We start from the raw sequence: 17932 nt of genomic DNA, 5'->3' as shown, positions 1-17932 counted from the left end.
ATCAACGATGACGTCAGCTAACTTTGATCAATCAAATTGCAGTATACGAAGCAGGCGGGTTAAACGGTTTCAATTTTAAATGGAACTTCCGTTTGCCTTACGACAATGTTACTTGGATAATTATTTTATTTTTTTCCTCCCTTTTTCTTTCGTTATTATCTACAAACAAATGATTAACATTATTATTATTATTATTATTTAATTTTTCTCTATATAATTTTGTTAATCTCCATTTTGATTAATTTCAACCGAAATTTAATGAAATCATTCAAATGAAAAATATTATTGATAATATAATGATTGAAATGAAAAATATTATTCAATATATTTATAATATCTCCATTTTGTGGATTAATTTTAATCACAAATTTAATCAAATGTTTTTCAACGAACGAAAAAAATATTTTGCCAATTCAACGACGTGAGATATGCCATATATCTTTCTTATACGTGTGCATACATGTAATATATGATACCCTTTTTTGCACACGTTACTTCAATGATTTTATGTAACTATCAGCTTCGTTCATGATGTTAACTATAATTTATAATATTTAATGTAACGCGTGTAATTTCATTTAACCATCAATTGGTCTTTATTGTCGACTTCTTTAACACATTGATTATTCTAACGTGTATTTAACGTGATTTTTCCCCAATTACACCTATATGAATATTTTATTATGGGATATATTCTTTTTGTTAAAATTATTTTTTCATAAACCAAATCAGGTTATATATTACCTCTGATAAACTGTGTTAATCATTTTTGCAATTATCAATTGTTTTCAAATTTATGGAAATTAGTACTTGATTTGACTAATCAAATGATTACTCATAATTCAAAAACAAAAAAACAAAAATAATAAAATGTTACAGGAACTTGTAAACAAGACTTTTACTGATTACTGTGGTAAATTATATAAACAAATAATTTGAATATTTGAATTGCCGATTTGAAGATAAAGTTTAATGATAAAAGATAACTGCTGCTGTTTTTTGATTGGATATGAGAGATGATTATTATCATTGAAAGATTGATCATAGAGAGTAATTAATTCGTAAAATGTATTTCGATTTATTAAATTTCATGTATGCCTAAATATGAGCTCTTTACATGTTATGCCATAATAATATGTAATATATATATATATATATATAAATATATATATGTTTGTACATACATTGTACATATAGATATATATATATCTATATATATCATTCATATCAAGTTTGATATCGAAGAACTTGTTACATTTATTAATTTGATAGTATTGATTAAATTATTATACAGTGTGTACGTAGTAATGTAACATGGCTATAACTAGGCACATACAAGTAACAATAAATCGCAAATAAAAAAATTATGTGTTCTGAAATTATCATAAGACTATGTATGTATATATATATATATATACATATACATACGTACATACATATATGTATATATGCTAATATGTAATAATAATAATAATAATAATAATAATAATAATAATAATAATAATAATAATTGCTGTGTGTGTGTGTGTGATAATATCTTTTATGTACAACATTTAAACGATTATTCTAACGAACTACTACTTCTATTAGAAAATGTACTTAATAACAAATTTTTATATTTTAATATCGCTGCCTACTATTAATATACTATAATATACTATAAATTTAATTCTTCGCTATTATAACTATACAAATGTGTTAGTAATATATCAGAAAATCAGACAGAATTTGTCAAAGCTATCGCGCATATTATTATTACATCAATCATATTTTTTGTTGAATTTTTGTTTGTTTTTTTTTTTTCTTTTCTTTTCTTTCTTTCTGAGCTTAAAGAAGGTACAAGATTTTTATTTTTTTTTTTTTAATTATTATTATTATTTTTTTTTTTTTTTTAAGTGAAACATCGATACTTAAATTTATCTTACAAAAGTATTTACACTTTCTTTTTCTTCTTCTTCTTCTTCTTCTCCTTCTTCTTCTTCATCATCATCATCATCACCATCATCATCTCTCGTTATATACTCAGGTGGAGAACATAAAAACTGTACACTTATATATATATATGTATATATGTATAGATGTACACGAGCATTTGTATTATATATATATGCAAACCACCTGTAATATTTGTATCTTATTATTACTAATTTTATTACAAAATATTGGCTAAAAATATAAGATAATACCACAAATGCCAAAAATATGTTTGTTTTGACTCTTAAATTGTCAGCCAAACATAAAATGTAAAACGGGGGGGAAATATTTTTTTATTCCATTTCATTTCATTTCTTTTCTTTTTCTTTTTCTTTTCTTTTTTTTCTGTAGAGACAAAAACAGATTCTTCATACGCAATTAGGAATAAATTGATAAAGGTACTTTCATAATTAGATAGTACACATGTAAAATGTTCAAACACAATTTTTACTGACTTACTTTGCTAATCACAGATCTTCAAACTTTGATATATATATAGATAGATATATATATATATGCTTAAAATCCGATTGTAAAAAATGTTTACATCAGGAAAGTGTATTTATTTTTCCTATATGCGTATTTCTTCATTTTCTTTTACACAATTGCTTATTATTTCTGACTCGTTAAATTGTTAGATATATATATATATATTTTTCCCAAAATGATATATTAAGATAAAAGATTCACATATGATTATTATTAATAATAATAATAATAATAATAATAATGAAGACAATTTTTAAGAGTTTTTTTTTCTATTACATTTGATAAAACGCACATATGTGTGTGTATATATATATATATATATGTGTGTGTATATTTGTCCATTAATTAATATATAAATCATATTTATCATAGCAAAACATTTTCAAAGTTTCATTTGACATTTAATTAGAAATGAATTGTTAAGTATTTATATAATAATAAGTTTATTAAAAAATAATAATTAGTTTGCTATTTTATGACAAGCTTATATCAATAATATATATTTGTTAATTACTTTATTGTAAATCATGATTATTATTTTCTTTCGTTGTTGTATTTAAATATAATTTTACTTTGTTTTTTCTTTTTTTCTTTCTTGTTTACTTTCTAATGAAAAAAAAAAGGAGGAATAATATTAAATAAAAATTAAATTAAATCAAATCAATATAGTACATTATTATTACTATTATAATATTAGTTTGAATTTATAAGAAAGAAAGAACAAAAAAATAAGATAAATGTGTGTAATTTAAAAAATAATCATTTGATGTACCATCGTTAAATATAATAACTACTAGTAATACAGTTATAGTGTATATATATATATGTATATGTATATATACACATTATTACGATTGAGCCAAATTTATACGAAGCTTTGTACACTTATTTAATTACATTGATGTGTACACTAGAGAATAATACGATATATTAATTAATTATTCGATACATAATTTACATTTCTAATTGAAATAATATTTGATGTAATTTTTCTTCTTCTTTTTAAAGAGCTATTAAATTACATATTGTTATTATTATTATTATTTTATTTGTTCCACTAAGTATCCATTAGTTTCTTATTTTTATTTCTTAAATACACAGAATTGCACGATTATTATACAATTCTATTGATAAACGCATCTCGAACGATTACAAAGAAAAGAAAAATAAAATTAATTTATACATTAAAAAAAAAAAAAAAGATACAATACGATGATTTTTGTTTTTTTTTTTTTTTGTTAATCCTTCGTAATATCTTCTTATAAACATTTTTTTTTAAAACAAAAATTGTACAAAACACAAATTTTTCTGACCATTTTTTTTCTCTCTTTTTTTTTTGTTTCTTTTTTTTTTTTTTTTTTAAATAGAATAAGTAGAGCCTACAATTGTCTCTCAATGTTATTATTTTGTCCGAAAATGTTTCTCCTCCTCCTCCTGCTGCTGCTGCTTTTATATTTTCTCTCAGAGCTTTGTACTTATTTTTTTTTTTTTTTTTTTTTTTTTTAAATGAGAGCATTAAATTTTGGGATAATTATAAATGAATATATAACAATCCCCAAAATTTAACACAACCTTGTTTTGTTTCTTTTTGTTTTTTTCTACAAATTGTTTTCGTCAATCAATTTTTAAATTGAAAAATACCACCAACCAACCAACCAACCAACAACAACTAAAAACGTTTGTGTTTCTCATTATGATTTGCCATAAAAATTAAAATAAATAAGCACCTTTTATTTTTTTATTTTTAATGTAGGTATTTATCTATATATATATATATATATGTTATATTGTAAAGAAAACAACTGATATAATATAACAAGGACTTAGAATTTTTGTATAAAACATACATCATCATCATCATCATCATCATCATCCTCTTTAGACTTCTAAACATATAAAACAATGACACGTCATGTTTGAAATATATTAATTTAGAAATACTTAAGGTATCCTAAGGCCTTGTCCTTTTTCTATTTAATATTAACAATAATCTTATTATTCTCCTCCTCTTCTTCTTCTTCTTCTTCTTTTTGTTCTACTATGTGTTCTTTTTAAGGCCTTTACACGAACAGAGAGATATTTGCCATAAAATTATAAAAGCTACAATAAAAATTTCTTGGTTTTTCTTTCTTATTCGCCTAAATGAAAGCGCAAATGTGATTTAAAAAAACAAAACAAAACAAAACAAAATAAAGAAAAAAAAAAGCTAAATTTACAAACACATATTTTCAATAATAATAATAATAATTATTATTATTATTATAAATGAACTCTCTCGAAATGAAATTTCAACGTATTTATTATAACTAATTATCTACGAATTTTACATTGATGAAATATAAAATATAGAGAAATCTGGACACAGATAGTACTGGCTTTTGAAAGATTACAACAACACAGCACAAGGTTATTTATTAATTAATTAATTAATTAATTAATTATTGTGTTATTAGAAGTCTATAGGTTAATCTAACAATTATTATGATTAAATAAAGATTTATATTATTATAATATTATGCATATATGCAAGTAATATATACAATTTTTCATTGAATAATAATGCAGACTCATAAGTGCACATTATTATATATATATATATATAATTAATGTGACGATGATAACTGTTCTTAAAGATTTCGATCAACGGATCTTTGATTTATCATCCATTTAAAAGAGATTCCAACTTGTTCTTTTTTTCTTTTTCTTTTAAATATTATCAAAATTGGATTAATGTTATTATTAATGTATAAACACTTGACTCTTATACGGCGCACCATTTTGGTGATATCAAAAGTGCATACACACATTTTTGGAATACACTTTTCTTTCTTTTCTTTCTTTTCTTCTTCTTCTCTTTCTTCTATTTTTTTTCCTTTTTATTTTGTTTTGTTTTGTTTTTTTTTAGTTGCTTTTGATGATGCTAAATATATATTTTGTATCAACAGGTTTTCAAACATATACCTATCTAAAAATGCGTACGACTATTTCTCGAAAATATTTCAACTATTGCCATTAGGCCATTTATAAGAAACCTGTTGTTGAGTTATTTTCAAAAAAAAAACAAAATTAAAAAAAAAAACCAATTTCTATGCCAAGTATAGTTTGTTTTTTGTGTCTGCGCATGAAAATTCTAAAAGCGTATATATATATATATATAATAGTACCTAACGTTTAACAAGTCTCATATTTCTTAACTTCAGATGATGTTTTCGTACATCTTACATCTTGTCATTACTAATTAATGATAATTATTATTATTATTATATTTTTTTTCTTCAATTTCTACGTATAATACAATGTGATTTGTAGCATTCATTATTATGCTACTAAATACGCATGTGCGTTTATACATATATTGTACACACATATATACACATATATATATATATATGTGAATACAAATTTATTTAAAATAAATAATATTTAGAAGAAATTGTGTGACTTTTACGAGTATATTCCAATTGTGATGTTTATAATTACTTTTAAACGTTTCCACTACGAAGGACGTATATATACGTTCCCCTCTATTCATATTTTGTCAACAACAATCGATTAATAGCTGTAAATTATTTGTATCTTAATTGCATCACACTGTTCGCCATTTGTCGACAGAAAAAGAAAAAGAAAGAAAGAAAAAGAGAGAGAGAGAGAGAGAGAGAGAGAGAGAGAGCAATTGTGATAATTTTATCAATCGTACTTTAACTAAAAAAAAAAAAAAAAAAAAATAGTACTACCGTTAATACCAGTTACGACCTTGGTGCAGGATGATTGAAAAAAGGTTTCTGCGTTTGACCTGATGTTGAAAATACGTGTGGAGTAGTAGTCCCGGCGGACGTTGAAGTCGCCGAAGAAGAAAATTTCGTAATTGGCACTGTTGTTGGAATCGTCGTTGGAATAAATTGCGGAGGATATGGATTAGAACCTGGTGGAGCTTGTGATGCTGCTTGAGGTACCAAAAATTGTACTGGTTTGTTGACAGTAGTTCCTTGACTTGTTACATTTGGATATACCGTTTGTAATGTTGCTTGTGGTGCACTAAAATTGGAATACTGAACAACAGGACAGGAGGATGATTTATTAGCTTGGTATTGTGGATAATGTATTGCTGAAGATCCTGGTGGTGGTATATATGGCTGAGGTGGTAACTGTGGTAAAGGAAACGCAGGATTTGTAGCTGGAATCAAAGAAAATGGCGGTGACGTTCTACGAGCTTTCAAAATAGCTTCTGCAGTCAAACCTACAATTGAAGACAAAAATAAGGAGAATCATTTTAATGTTACTTTTACGTTAAGCGTTTATTCATTTATAAATGTTGATCCTTTGTTTTTTGTTTTTCTTTGTTTGTTTGTTTGTTTGTTTGTTTGCTTACCATGTTTGCGAGCTCTTTCTTCTTCGTCGTCGCTAAGAAATAAGCCAAATTCACGCTTTAATCTTTCCGTTAAATTTTCTCTTTGACGTTCAACCAATGTTGGTGCTGCCGACCAACCAATAGTACCTTCTTCACTACCTAAATATAAATATAAATATATATTTATTAGATATACACTGAGAATTATGAGGAAACTTTGGGTTATATAACACGTGCATGATTTTTTACTAATCCTTTGATGATTCATAAATTTACAAAAATAAAATGCAACAGAGATAGAAATTTTCTATTTGATCATTTTGACTAAATCCATATATGATCTCAAAAGTTTTGACTTTCTTTCTTTCTTTTTTTCTTTGTGTGTGTGTGTGTTTATACATTGATAACCTAAGAAAACTTATAACTAGTAAAAAAATACATACTCTAAAGTTGATATTGATGAATATCATGTAGACTGCAGATTAACAGGAATTGTGTACAATGTAAGAATCTGGATGCTCGTTATTACCTTTCTTTTCATCATTTTCAGCATTAGTGAAAAGTGGTAATGCAGTAATCCCTGGTAAATCAAGGGAAATTTTAGAACCTTCTTCGTCTGAACTAAGAGATGAAGTCCCACTGCTTGCACTATCTGATCTACCTCTTGCTTTATCCTTTTCTATCGTTGAATCATTAGACGGTTCCGGATCTGGGGGTGTACCAGTCGATTGTTGTTTGCGTTTTCGGTATTCAGATATCGATAACTGTCAAACCAATGGACAAATATAATCAATTAATTTTCAAATAAGTTTAACATAATAATATAAATATCGAAAAAAAAAATAAACGGGGGGGGTGCAAACAGAAAATCTACTATAATCCTACCGTTCTAACCTTGCGCTTGGCTGGCTGAGGAGCATTCATGGAAGGTGCTATCATATTATTTGGTACAACTGTTCTAGGATCTTTCAATCTTTTTATTTCTTTTGTTGGTTGAATGTCATTTTGTTTAATTGAAACTTCATCCAAATGAGTTTCTTTATTGTTTTTACATTTCATTGAGGAATCTTTAACTTCTCCTGTATTTTCAGGTGAAAGTGATCTATGTATATCTTTGTAAGATGTGGCAGTATCCTCATTGTCAACTTTATTCGTAGATTCGTTAGATAATTCATCTTCAAGTTTAGCCTCTAACAATTCTCGCAAAACTGTCGACAACAGCATTGATTTATCTTCACCATTTTTACATACTTCCTCGGATTCCATATCAATCGTAGATTCAATGATGGCTGCTTCGAAATTTAATTGACTTTTCGTGTTACTAGGGGCATCAGTTTTCTTACGAATTCTTTCACTCAACGGTGGTATCGATTGGAAAGGAGGTGGTTGTTCGATAACAGATTCTGTATCCATATTGGAAGAAGTTGATTCAAAAATAGATTCTTCGGATATAACGAAAGAGGATGATGCCTGCTGTTGTTCCATTTTTTTGAGATTCATTATTATTATTAGGTTTAACATTGACTTTAACTTCTTCCACGTTAAGATTTGTTAATTCGGAAGAAGATTTAGTTTTGTATTCTGAAAAATTGTCATCGTTAGATGAAGAAGCGAATAATTTAAATGGTTCGCAATAATCATGGCCGTCATCCATATCCCTGTTATCTTCAGATTCGGAATCTTCTTTGGAACTTTCCATTAATCCTTCTATGCCATCCATACTTTTATCTTTTTCCGAGCTAGTGTCCACTTTTTCTTTGTAATCGTTACCATCGTCTCCGGTTATTCTTTTCATTTGTGCTTCTACGTCAAATTCGTCGATCGAGTTGTTATCCTCCGATCTTATTTCCGAATCTTTACTAATTTCCATCTGTTTGTCATCCTCGTCAGTAGATTTTTCACGTTGTTCGTTAGAAATGTTCACAATGTCTGCTATACTACCACCAAATTCTAATCTCATTTCAGCTACGCGTTGTTTCAAAATTGCGTCGGATTCCATGGCGACATTAGGCGAATTAAAATCTTCCATTTCTGTGTCGGGTTCGTTTTGATCAACTATTTCGACCGTTCCCTTCTCAATTATTTCTTCTTCTTTGATATCTTCATTTTTTATCAGCGCATTTTGTTGCACTTGAAAATCATTCATCGTCATCGTCATCATCGTCGTCGTCGTCGTCGTTGTCGTCGTCGCAGCAATTTTGTTTTCACTTTTAATCAACTCCGAAGGAGTCAAATGAGGTTCTACTTTTGTATTAACATTGGCATCAAATATCTCATTATTTAAATAGGATTCTTCCTTTATCAAAATACCATCTTGTTTTAGAGATTCTTTTGATTCGATTTTGATAAATTCTTGTATTTCATTTACTTCAGTACTTTGATGATTGTTCGAATAATTGCACGTCATTTCATCCGATTTTTTGATACTGTTTGTTACATTTTTTTCATCTAAACATTCAGATTCATCGTTTTGGTCGCCATTGTGTTCCATCGTTGGAGATTGAGGTTGTTCAATAAAATGATATTCCTACAAAATAATATTACTTCAGTTAATAGATAATAATATTGTATAATAATAATATGACTAAGTCAAATTGACAAATGTGAAAACACAAATTGAACAAATGTATAATTGTAAGACTTACTTCGTTGTTGCATAATTTATTAGTTGAAACAACTTCTGGAATTAACATCGTTGGTGTTGTTGGCGGTGTATAATTATCAGAAGATAAACTTTCCCTAGCTATTCTTCTTTTTTTAGGTGGTGCCACCCTCTCGCTAGGGGGAGGACTTTCAGGCCGACTGTTTGGCGATTCACATTCTTCCGAAATAGCTTGCCTTAACCATCTCTTTTTTGCAGATCCAGTTGAAACAGGACAAGCATTGCTTCCTGTAATCATTTGTTTTCGTTGTGGTGGAGAATCGCATATACCGGAAACAGAATTAGCAGCTTGAACAAGTGTGGCTAGACTTTTGGCCGCATAACTTTGAGTTAAAAATTCAGCGGATGGATCATTGGGTAATGAAAACTCTGACGACCTACAGAGAGGATGATTGACGACAGAGTTTTGCAAAGAAGTAGTAGTAGATGATATAGAAGTTATTGGCGTGGCTTGAGGTATATTAGTTTGAGGTGGGTCTGGTGATTCCTTCAACCATTCATTCATCAAAACTTTTTTAGTTTTTGGAAATTTAAAACCAGGAGCTAAGGGTCCAACTGCTGCTGCAACAAGTAAACATGCTGAAGATAACGGTGTGGACGGAGTTGAACTTTGAGAACTACTGCTGGCACCGCTATCACATGTAGGACTTTTAACAGGTGTTGGTTGCTGTAAAGGTGGAGAACTTGGACCAGGTGTATTTGAATTAGCTAACGCTAGTAACAGACCAGCTGCCGTCTGTATTCCTTGATGTCCTTGCCCTTGTCCTTGTCCTTGTCCTCCTCCTCCTCCTCCTCCTCCTGCTCCTGTAGTAGTAGTAGTAGTAGTAAAGCCATCGTTTCCATTTTTGGCTGGTGTATTTAAATGTGCAGAATATGATGCGTCACCGCTTGACGAACGATTTTGTGTAGCAAGCGGAGGAGATTGCATGGAATTACTCTCGTCGCCCGACGACACATCCGAATCTGCGGAATTTAATCGTGTCCTTCTAGTACTTTGAGATTGCGAGGAAGTCCTTGCACGGCCCTTCCTCTTTTTTCGTCGTAACGTTCTTTCAGAATTTTGTTGTTTAGTTTTAGATTGTAATACGACAGAATTATGAGTGTCCTCGTTATCGCTGTGCGTACCACCCGATTCCTTTCTTTGCGCATTCCTAGCTTGAACCTCTTGCTTTCTTTGTTCTGCCTTTTCAAGTCTCTCAAAAGCTTTCATAATGGCTTCCATTTTTCTTTCCTCCCTTGTCATCTTCTTCTTATCCTTTTTCATCTCTTGCACAGTAGGCTGGGGTAAAGCAGGAGACGTTTGGGATGGTTGGGGTAGCGATTGTTGTTGTTGTTGTTGTTGTTGTTGTTGCTGTTGCGTTGTTACTGTAGTTTCTTCTTTAGGTAGTTGACGTGTAACCGTACTACTAGTACTACTAGTTGGTACAGTTTTTTTAGGCGGTGCTGTTACAGGTAATGCCGTCGGCACTTGGGTCGTTGATGATGTTGTAACATTTATACTGGAAACTGTAGGTACCGAATCACTATCCTCGCATATTGTGTTTCGTCTACCTCGTCGTCTTCTTTCTCTACCGCTACAAAAACAAAACAAATAAATTATTATTATTAATAATAATAATAATAATAATAATAATAATGAGAATAGTAATGATTTCATTGAATGTATCTAAAATCTCTATCTATTATATACTTACTCTGCATTCTCTACAACCACAGCCCCATTACTACCTCTTCTATTAAATTGAATTGTCGATGTAAATTGACATTCCCTTGTATTATTACATGCACAAGTCACCGGTATCACTGGGGAATTGGGATTAGGTGACAATAACAAATCGTGTGGCTCATGCCTAATTGTGATTTCAGCATTCTTTTCGATTGCCATACTTGTGACAATATACAAATGCAATGTTCCTTTTTCTATACAATGTTTTATTTCTGCATTAGGTTTACAGCTACGCCTCACGAATCTTGCATCGTTTCCATATGTTCTAGTATCTACGCATACTTCAGTACCATCTCGTGGCAACCGATAAAAGAATACAAAAGGCCCTGGTCTTTGAGCATGCTGTCTACCCTGAGGATGCGACGGTCTATGTTGCGTACTTAGCATATATTTTCCACGCAATTCAACAACCGGAGTGTTTGGCGGTAGATACATTGTGGCTGCCAAAAACTGTTATACATATAAATATGATTATTATACAGATTCTTTCTAAAATAATAATGGAATAATAAAACAATTAATTAATTATTGAGTTTAGAAAAAAAAAAAAAAAAAAAAAAGCTAAATATATTTATACTTACTCTTAAATTGTTACTGTGCACATTGAGTCTGCATTTACCAGTGGCAATAACGTTCATATTACTTTGTCTTAAATCACAATGAGTACCATTGACCTTTATGCTAGATATTCTAGCTCTTAATTCAGGACTATAATGATTGGTCACTGCTTCTTCGTATCTTTCTATCCATTGTCTGAGAGGAGTCATGTTAGAACCACCCCATGCATCATATTGAAATTCCTCTTCCTTTTCATCCCCGCTTCCTCTTCTTTTAGTCTTACGTTTACCTGGACCACGTTTGGTAGTCTCTTTCTTTCTAACCGCACTAGACTGTCTTGGATTCGAATCTCGTCTTTGTCTTTTTCCTACATTATTATTATTATTGTTGTTGTTGTTATTCAGTCTTCTTACTTGCGGTGGAGGATCTGATTTTCTTCTGGAAACTTGATGATGCATTGATCGTTTCTTTTGTGTTGAATTAACACCAATATCAGTATCTATCGAACTCGCCGATGATGTGTCGGATGAACTATCCGAATTTAACAATTCATCGCGTTTACGCATTTGCAAAGTACGTGCCCTTTGTCTATCAACGCGTCGTGGTTTACAAATTTCACAAAGATATTCATCAGGAATGTTTGAACGATCAATCCCCATACAATCCACGTGTTGCCAAACTCTGGAAAATTAGACATTCATTTTTTTTTATTAATATACGTTAGTATTGTTAAATATAAATTGTTTATTAAATATATAAATTGTTTAAAAACGTACAAGCAACGATCGCAGCATATCATGTACCCGTCATCGTGTTCAAAAGCACTGAAAATTAATAACCAAAGTTAATTTATATTTATATAGGACATATATATATATAATTATTTATTTAAAAAGATTCTTTTACCATATACATCTAGTAACACTGTCCTCGTCATCACCTTCACCTTCAGCAGCAGTTTCTGTCTCTTCACCTTCCGGTTCTACTTCACGTCCGGCTTCACTACTGATTGCACTAGCTGCATCATCTTCCACATTATTGCTATTATTTACAACTAAAAAAAAAAGATAAATTAATGAATACATTTTAGGTTAGAAATAAACATAATATTAATATTAAGTGGACTGGAAAGGTTAAATTAATTAATCAATCACGTTATCAAGAAAACCTTTTTTTCTATCTCTGGTAGATAAAAATCATCAATCGGTATTTTGATTAAAAATATTAGAAATAATTTGACATACGTACGTAGTAACACAACATTACTTTTCAGTCTTCCTAATATTATAATAATAATAATAATAATAATATTAGTTTGACTACCTTGTCCATATATATATTGAGAAGTAGTAGTTGAAGTACCAGCACCATTAATTGGTTGTTGTTTAGTATGAGGAGGTGGCGAAGGTGGTGGTGGTGTTCGTGGTGGTGGTGCTCCATAATTATGATCTTGTAGAACAAACTGAAGACACTGTAATTCGATAATGAGTTGTAACATATTATTTATTAATATTTGTTTGGAAAACAAGGCCAAACCGAAAGCTGTGCACAACTTGTAAGGCAATCATTTAACCGATTCATTGTCTGTTATTTTTCAATCCGTCCAAGTAATTTGGCTAATATCTTCAGTGTATTATTGGCTCCAATATTGTTAAGGATTGTTTTGGGTTGCGTTGGACTTCATTTTAACCGGTCAAAAAAAAAAAAAAGATTAGTTACACTTCGACAAATCGCACACCCCACATTTTAATTGTATTCTTTCTCTTGGGATTTCTTTTTAACATGGTGGCGTGTAAATTCTGCTCCATCCCTGTATTCAAACATCCCGGACAAACCGACACACAAATATTCTCTAGTTTTCATTTGATTTTACAATCAAATTTCTAATTAGTAAATGAAAATCATTAATAAACACTTTCGTAACTGAAACACTGGTTAAAAAAAAAAAACATTTATCCCAGAATCTCATAGCAGAAGCATGTTGGACACATATTTGCACCGCAAGTGGTTAATTAAATATGAAACGTTTGATTATTCTTCTTATTTTCAGTTCGGAATCAAATAAAAACGTTTGATTTCAAACTGAAACAACGTTTCATATTTAATTAACCAAATTATTACCTCGTAAGGCAACGGCATTCTTCTAACTGGAGATTTTGGTGGGGTTTTTTGTATCTCTTCTACGTTAAATTTACATGAATCAGTTTCCATTCTAAAATTTAATAATTATTATACATTAGATTTTTGAATATACAGATAAATATTAGATTTAATAAAAAATGAATACAAAAGTACTTACTTGTTATCTAAATCTTCGTGTACCTCCGTATTTGTAGTAGAGAGCAAAGTTTTCATTTGTCCTGTTTGCGTTCTACCTCCTCCTTGTTGTGAATATTGCGACGCCATGATAAGTTGTTTCTGTTGTATAGTTTGTTGTTGAACTTTAATAGGTGAACTCTTATGCACCAACATATTTTGCATAACAGTCTGTTGGGGAAGTAACGTTTTTATACTCGTTTTCTGCGATACCGGTGTCGTCATCAATCCTTGATTCTTTATCGTAGTAACATTATTTGAAGAGCTTTTAAAGCCTGTTATTATCTGGGGATTGTTTCGTTGAGCAGGTTTCTGAGGTGGAATAGTTTTAATACAACCAGGTTGTTTCTGGGTATTCTGTGGACCAATTACATTCTGTTGCTGTTGTATGATTTTAACCGGTTGAGAATTATTATTTCTGTGTAAGGTGTGTTGAACACAATTTTGAGAACTCGGAGACTTTACGGTGTTTGTTTTCTTTTGTGGAATAGTTTTGATATTTCCTTGCTGCAAATTTTGCGCTTGATTTTTCGATACACCTACTCTCATAACCATTTGTTGTTGTTGTTGTTGTTGTTGTTGTTGCTGCTGCTGTTGTTGTTGTTGTTGTTGTTGTTGCTGCTGCTGCTGTTGTTGCTGCTGCTTTGAATGCACTATAGTTTGAGTTTTATGATTACCCTGTATTGCGGTTATAGTTGCCACTTTCTGATGTACATTTGTAATATTATGATTTCTTTGAATATGTGGTGGTGTCGTGGTAACTGTTTGTTGTTTCTGTGTAACATGTTGTTGCTGGGACGTTTGTAATAATTGCGGTTGCAATTGCGTCGACGTTTGTACATTAGATTGTTGGGATTGTGATGCTCCTCCTTGCTGTTGCTTGCTCGTAACAGAAGCATTTGAATTATGTGGAACCTTAGAAATGTTAGGTACACTGTTACTCTTACAAACGTTCGTTATGGTCTGCACTCGATTAGAAGTGACAGTCGTTAAAGTTTGAGATTTGTTCAACGTAATTGCAGATTGGGATCTTTGATTTTGCGACGTTTGTGATTGTTGTACTTGTTTCTGCAATTGTGGTGACTGATTTTGCATCTGTCCACTAATTTGTGCCTTCTGTACACTGCCTGCGGAATTATTAGACTTTTGAGCATTATTCTGTCTTTGAACAGGCAATGACTTTTGTTGCTGCTGTCCCTGGACCTTTTGTATCGTTGGTTGTACCTGCTGATTATTCTGATATTGTACTTTGTGATTTGCATGATTGGTTACCAATTGTTGACCTGCTGCTGCTGTCTTTTGGTTATTATAGACCTGTGACATTTTTGGGGAATTCGCCGAATTATTAGATTGGACTTTTTGTGATGAAGTACCAGTTTGTATCCGTTGCAAGTTGGCATTGTTAAAGATTTGATTGACCGTGAATTGGCCTCCTTGAGTAGTACCAGTAAGAACTTGAGGTTTTTGTAGAGCTTGTAACCTAGATACCGTGTTACGTTGTACCATAGTAGGATTACTGAGGTTTGCGACAGCTTTGACTTTCTGTAAGTTAACCGTCTGAGGTTGCCCATTTAGATTAGATCCTTTTACTTGTATCCTTTGTATATTAGGAATATTCGTAGCCGTTGTAATAGTTTTTACAGTGGCAGTATTAAGGATCTGTTGGGGCGAAATTTGTTGAAATTTTGTGTGCACATTCGTCGTCGTTTGCAAATTACCGACCGTCGTCGTCGTCGTCGTTGCTGCTGCTGCTGCTGCTTGTTGCTTTTTCGAATTAGCATCGGTCACGGCGGACGTTTGTGTTTTAGCTTGTTGATTGTTCTGTGTACATGTTGCTGTTTGCAAAGGATAGACTACAGAAGGATGTGCCACATTAGGCGAGGATTGAGAGTTGACTGGTAAATGCGTGACGTTTATGGAAGCATTTAACGTTAAGGGTTGATTTATAAACGCTTGACACGGGGATTTTTGTGATATCACGCGAGTCGTCAAAACTGGGGTAGTATTCGTTTGCGAACAACTGCTAACCCTTTGAGATGTTTCTTTATTAGTTTTATTAACAGTATAAGAAACACTGACTGATTTGACACTTGATAGCGATATTGAGGAATGGGTTACTGCTATCTTGGGTACGTTTGTCACTTCAAGACATTGAAGTACTTGAGGATTATTACTATCGCTATTATCGTCGTTCATTGCGACTAAGGTATTTGCCGTAGTAGTAGTAGTAGTAGTAACAATCGTTAATGGCGACGTTAATTCTTGACTATCAATTAACATGGACGACGAAGAAGAAGAAGAAGAAGAAGAAGAAGAAGAAGAAGAAGCGCCGCCGCTGCCGTTTTTTGTTTTTTCATTGGAATTGTTTTCCATTGCGCCCAATTGTAATACAATACTCATGGTGGCTTCTGCTCTTCCTGCTCCTGCTCCTGTTGCTGCACCACCCCGTTGTTCAAATGCAACCGCTGCATCTTTCTTTTTATTTACACTAGTTTCATTACTTTCGTTACATTTTTCACCGGTTGTAGATACCACCGGTGGAGGAGGTGGCCCGGGTTTTGGGGATAGTTCCTCCCCGCTGCCACTTGTGCCACCCCCGGATAACTTGATCACCGACGGGGTCGACGTTTTGAAGGCCTTTCAATAACGTTCAATGAAAATTTGAACAAATGCGAATCTTTTGCCTTTCTTATTATTTCAATAACCTTAGATTTCAATAACGTACTCCTCGATTCTGCTATTTGAGGATTATTGACCATAAGCTGAAACAAAATAATCATTATTCTTTTACTATGTATCATAAAACGTCCCAATTATTATTAATATCAAGAATCAAACTTTAATAAGTGGATAGAACTTCTTTAGAAAATCTTTACGTTGCTACAGAAACGCATAGATTACACACAAAGAAGTTTTAATAATTCAAACAAGAAAGTCGCGCTGCGTTTCAACTTATCGATCCCAAAAAAAAGATGCTTATTGCGAAAAATAAAATAATAAATAGACTAATTATAATCAATTGTCATTTTTACAACAAGTTTGTTTAAATGAAACAATGAAACGCAATCATATGTTTGATATTACAAAAAAAAAAAAAAAAACGGTAACGCGTTTTGTTACTCTGATTGGCTACGACCTTCCATTGATAATTGTCTTCATCAATTTTAATGATACAAATTGTTGTAATTATTATTATTTTCTTAGAAATGAAATATTTCGTTTCAATATTGCATTCTTCAACTTCTTCTAAGAAAAGTATTTAACTAGAAAAAGAAGAAGAAGAAGAAGAAAAAAAATCATACATGTATATGTATATTTAGATCATCGATTGTATTGCGACTTAAAATATAGATGAATAGATACATAGATAGATAGTTAGGTAGATAAAGAGGGAGAATGAAAGAAAGAGATCGTGAGTTACAACTACGACGCAGTTATTGCTATAGAGTGTTGTACCATCGACGAAAGCAAACCGAGAACGTTACTTTAAAGCAAAGTTATGCGTTTCTATCGCACACTGACCGACTTAATTTTAACCGAACAAACTTACGAAATCCAATGATTGCTGCATTTACCTCGGATGCCAGAAAATACCACTGAAATCAAAAGCATATGCAGCAATTTCAATGCAAACGAATTTTATACTTTCTTATATTTCTAATCTCTTCCATTCTAAATATAAAAGGAAAATCATATCATACTCGTTGCATACCAATTGTACATTTTATAATGTAATCAAAAAAGAAAATTTATGATACTTTTAACAAGTGATCTTTGATACCTACTTTTTTTTGTAAACATCTATTAGCGTCAAATGAAATGATTCTTTCATTGGAAGTATAAGAATTTGAAGTCGCCA

The 17932-nt window shown here is 31.1% G+C and overlaps 1 protein-coding gene across 1 annotated transcript; it reads right to left on the bottom strand.

The window, feature by feature from the left end:
- Nucleotides 1-1058: 1058 nt before the first annotated feature.
- Nucleotides 1059-17881, bottom strand: upSET (SET domain-containing protein upSET). Its single transcript, XM_015330660.2, is given in 14 exon segments — nucleotides 1059-6700; nucleotides 6833-6970; nucleotides 7341-7575; nucleotides 7697-8284; nucleotides 8286-9338; nucleotides 9457-11047; nucleotides 11168-11649; nucleotides 11781-12438; nucleotides 12534-12581; nucleotides 12664-12811; nucleotides 13081-13228; nucleotides 13879-13969; nucleotides 14057-16835; nucleotides 17859-17881. Coding segments are annotated over 13 exon segments (8088 nt in total). The 5' UTR covers nucleotides 16474-16835; nucleotides 17859-17881; the 3' UTR covers nucleotides 1059-6209.
- Nucleotides 17882-17932: the final 51 nt, after the last annotated feature.

Source organism: Polistes dominula, unplaced genomic scaffold (assembly GCF_049000335.1).
Source record: "Polistes dominula isolate Pdom_NZ unplaced genomic scaffold, Pdom_raw_medaka contig_84, whole genome shotgun sequence".
In the NCBI taxonomy this organism is placed as follows: Eukaryota; Metazoa; Arthropoda; class Insecta; order Hymenoptera; family Vespidae; genus Polistes; species Polistes dominula.
The sequence above is the reverse complement of the archived record's forward strand: the minus strand, read 5'-3'. Positions and strand labels throughout refer to the sequence as shown.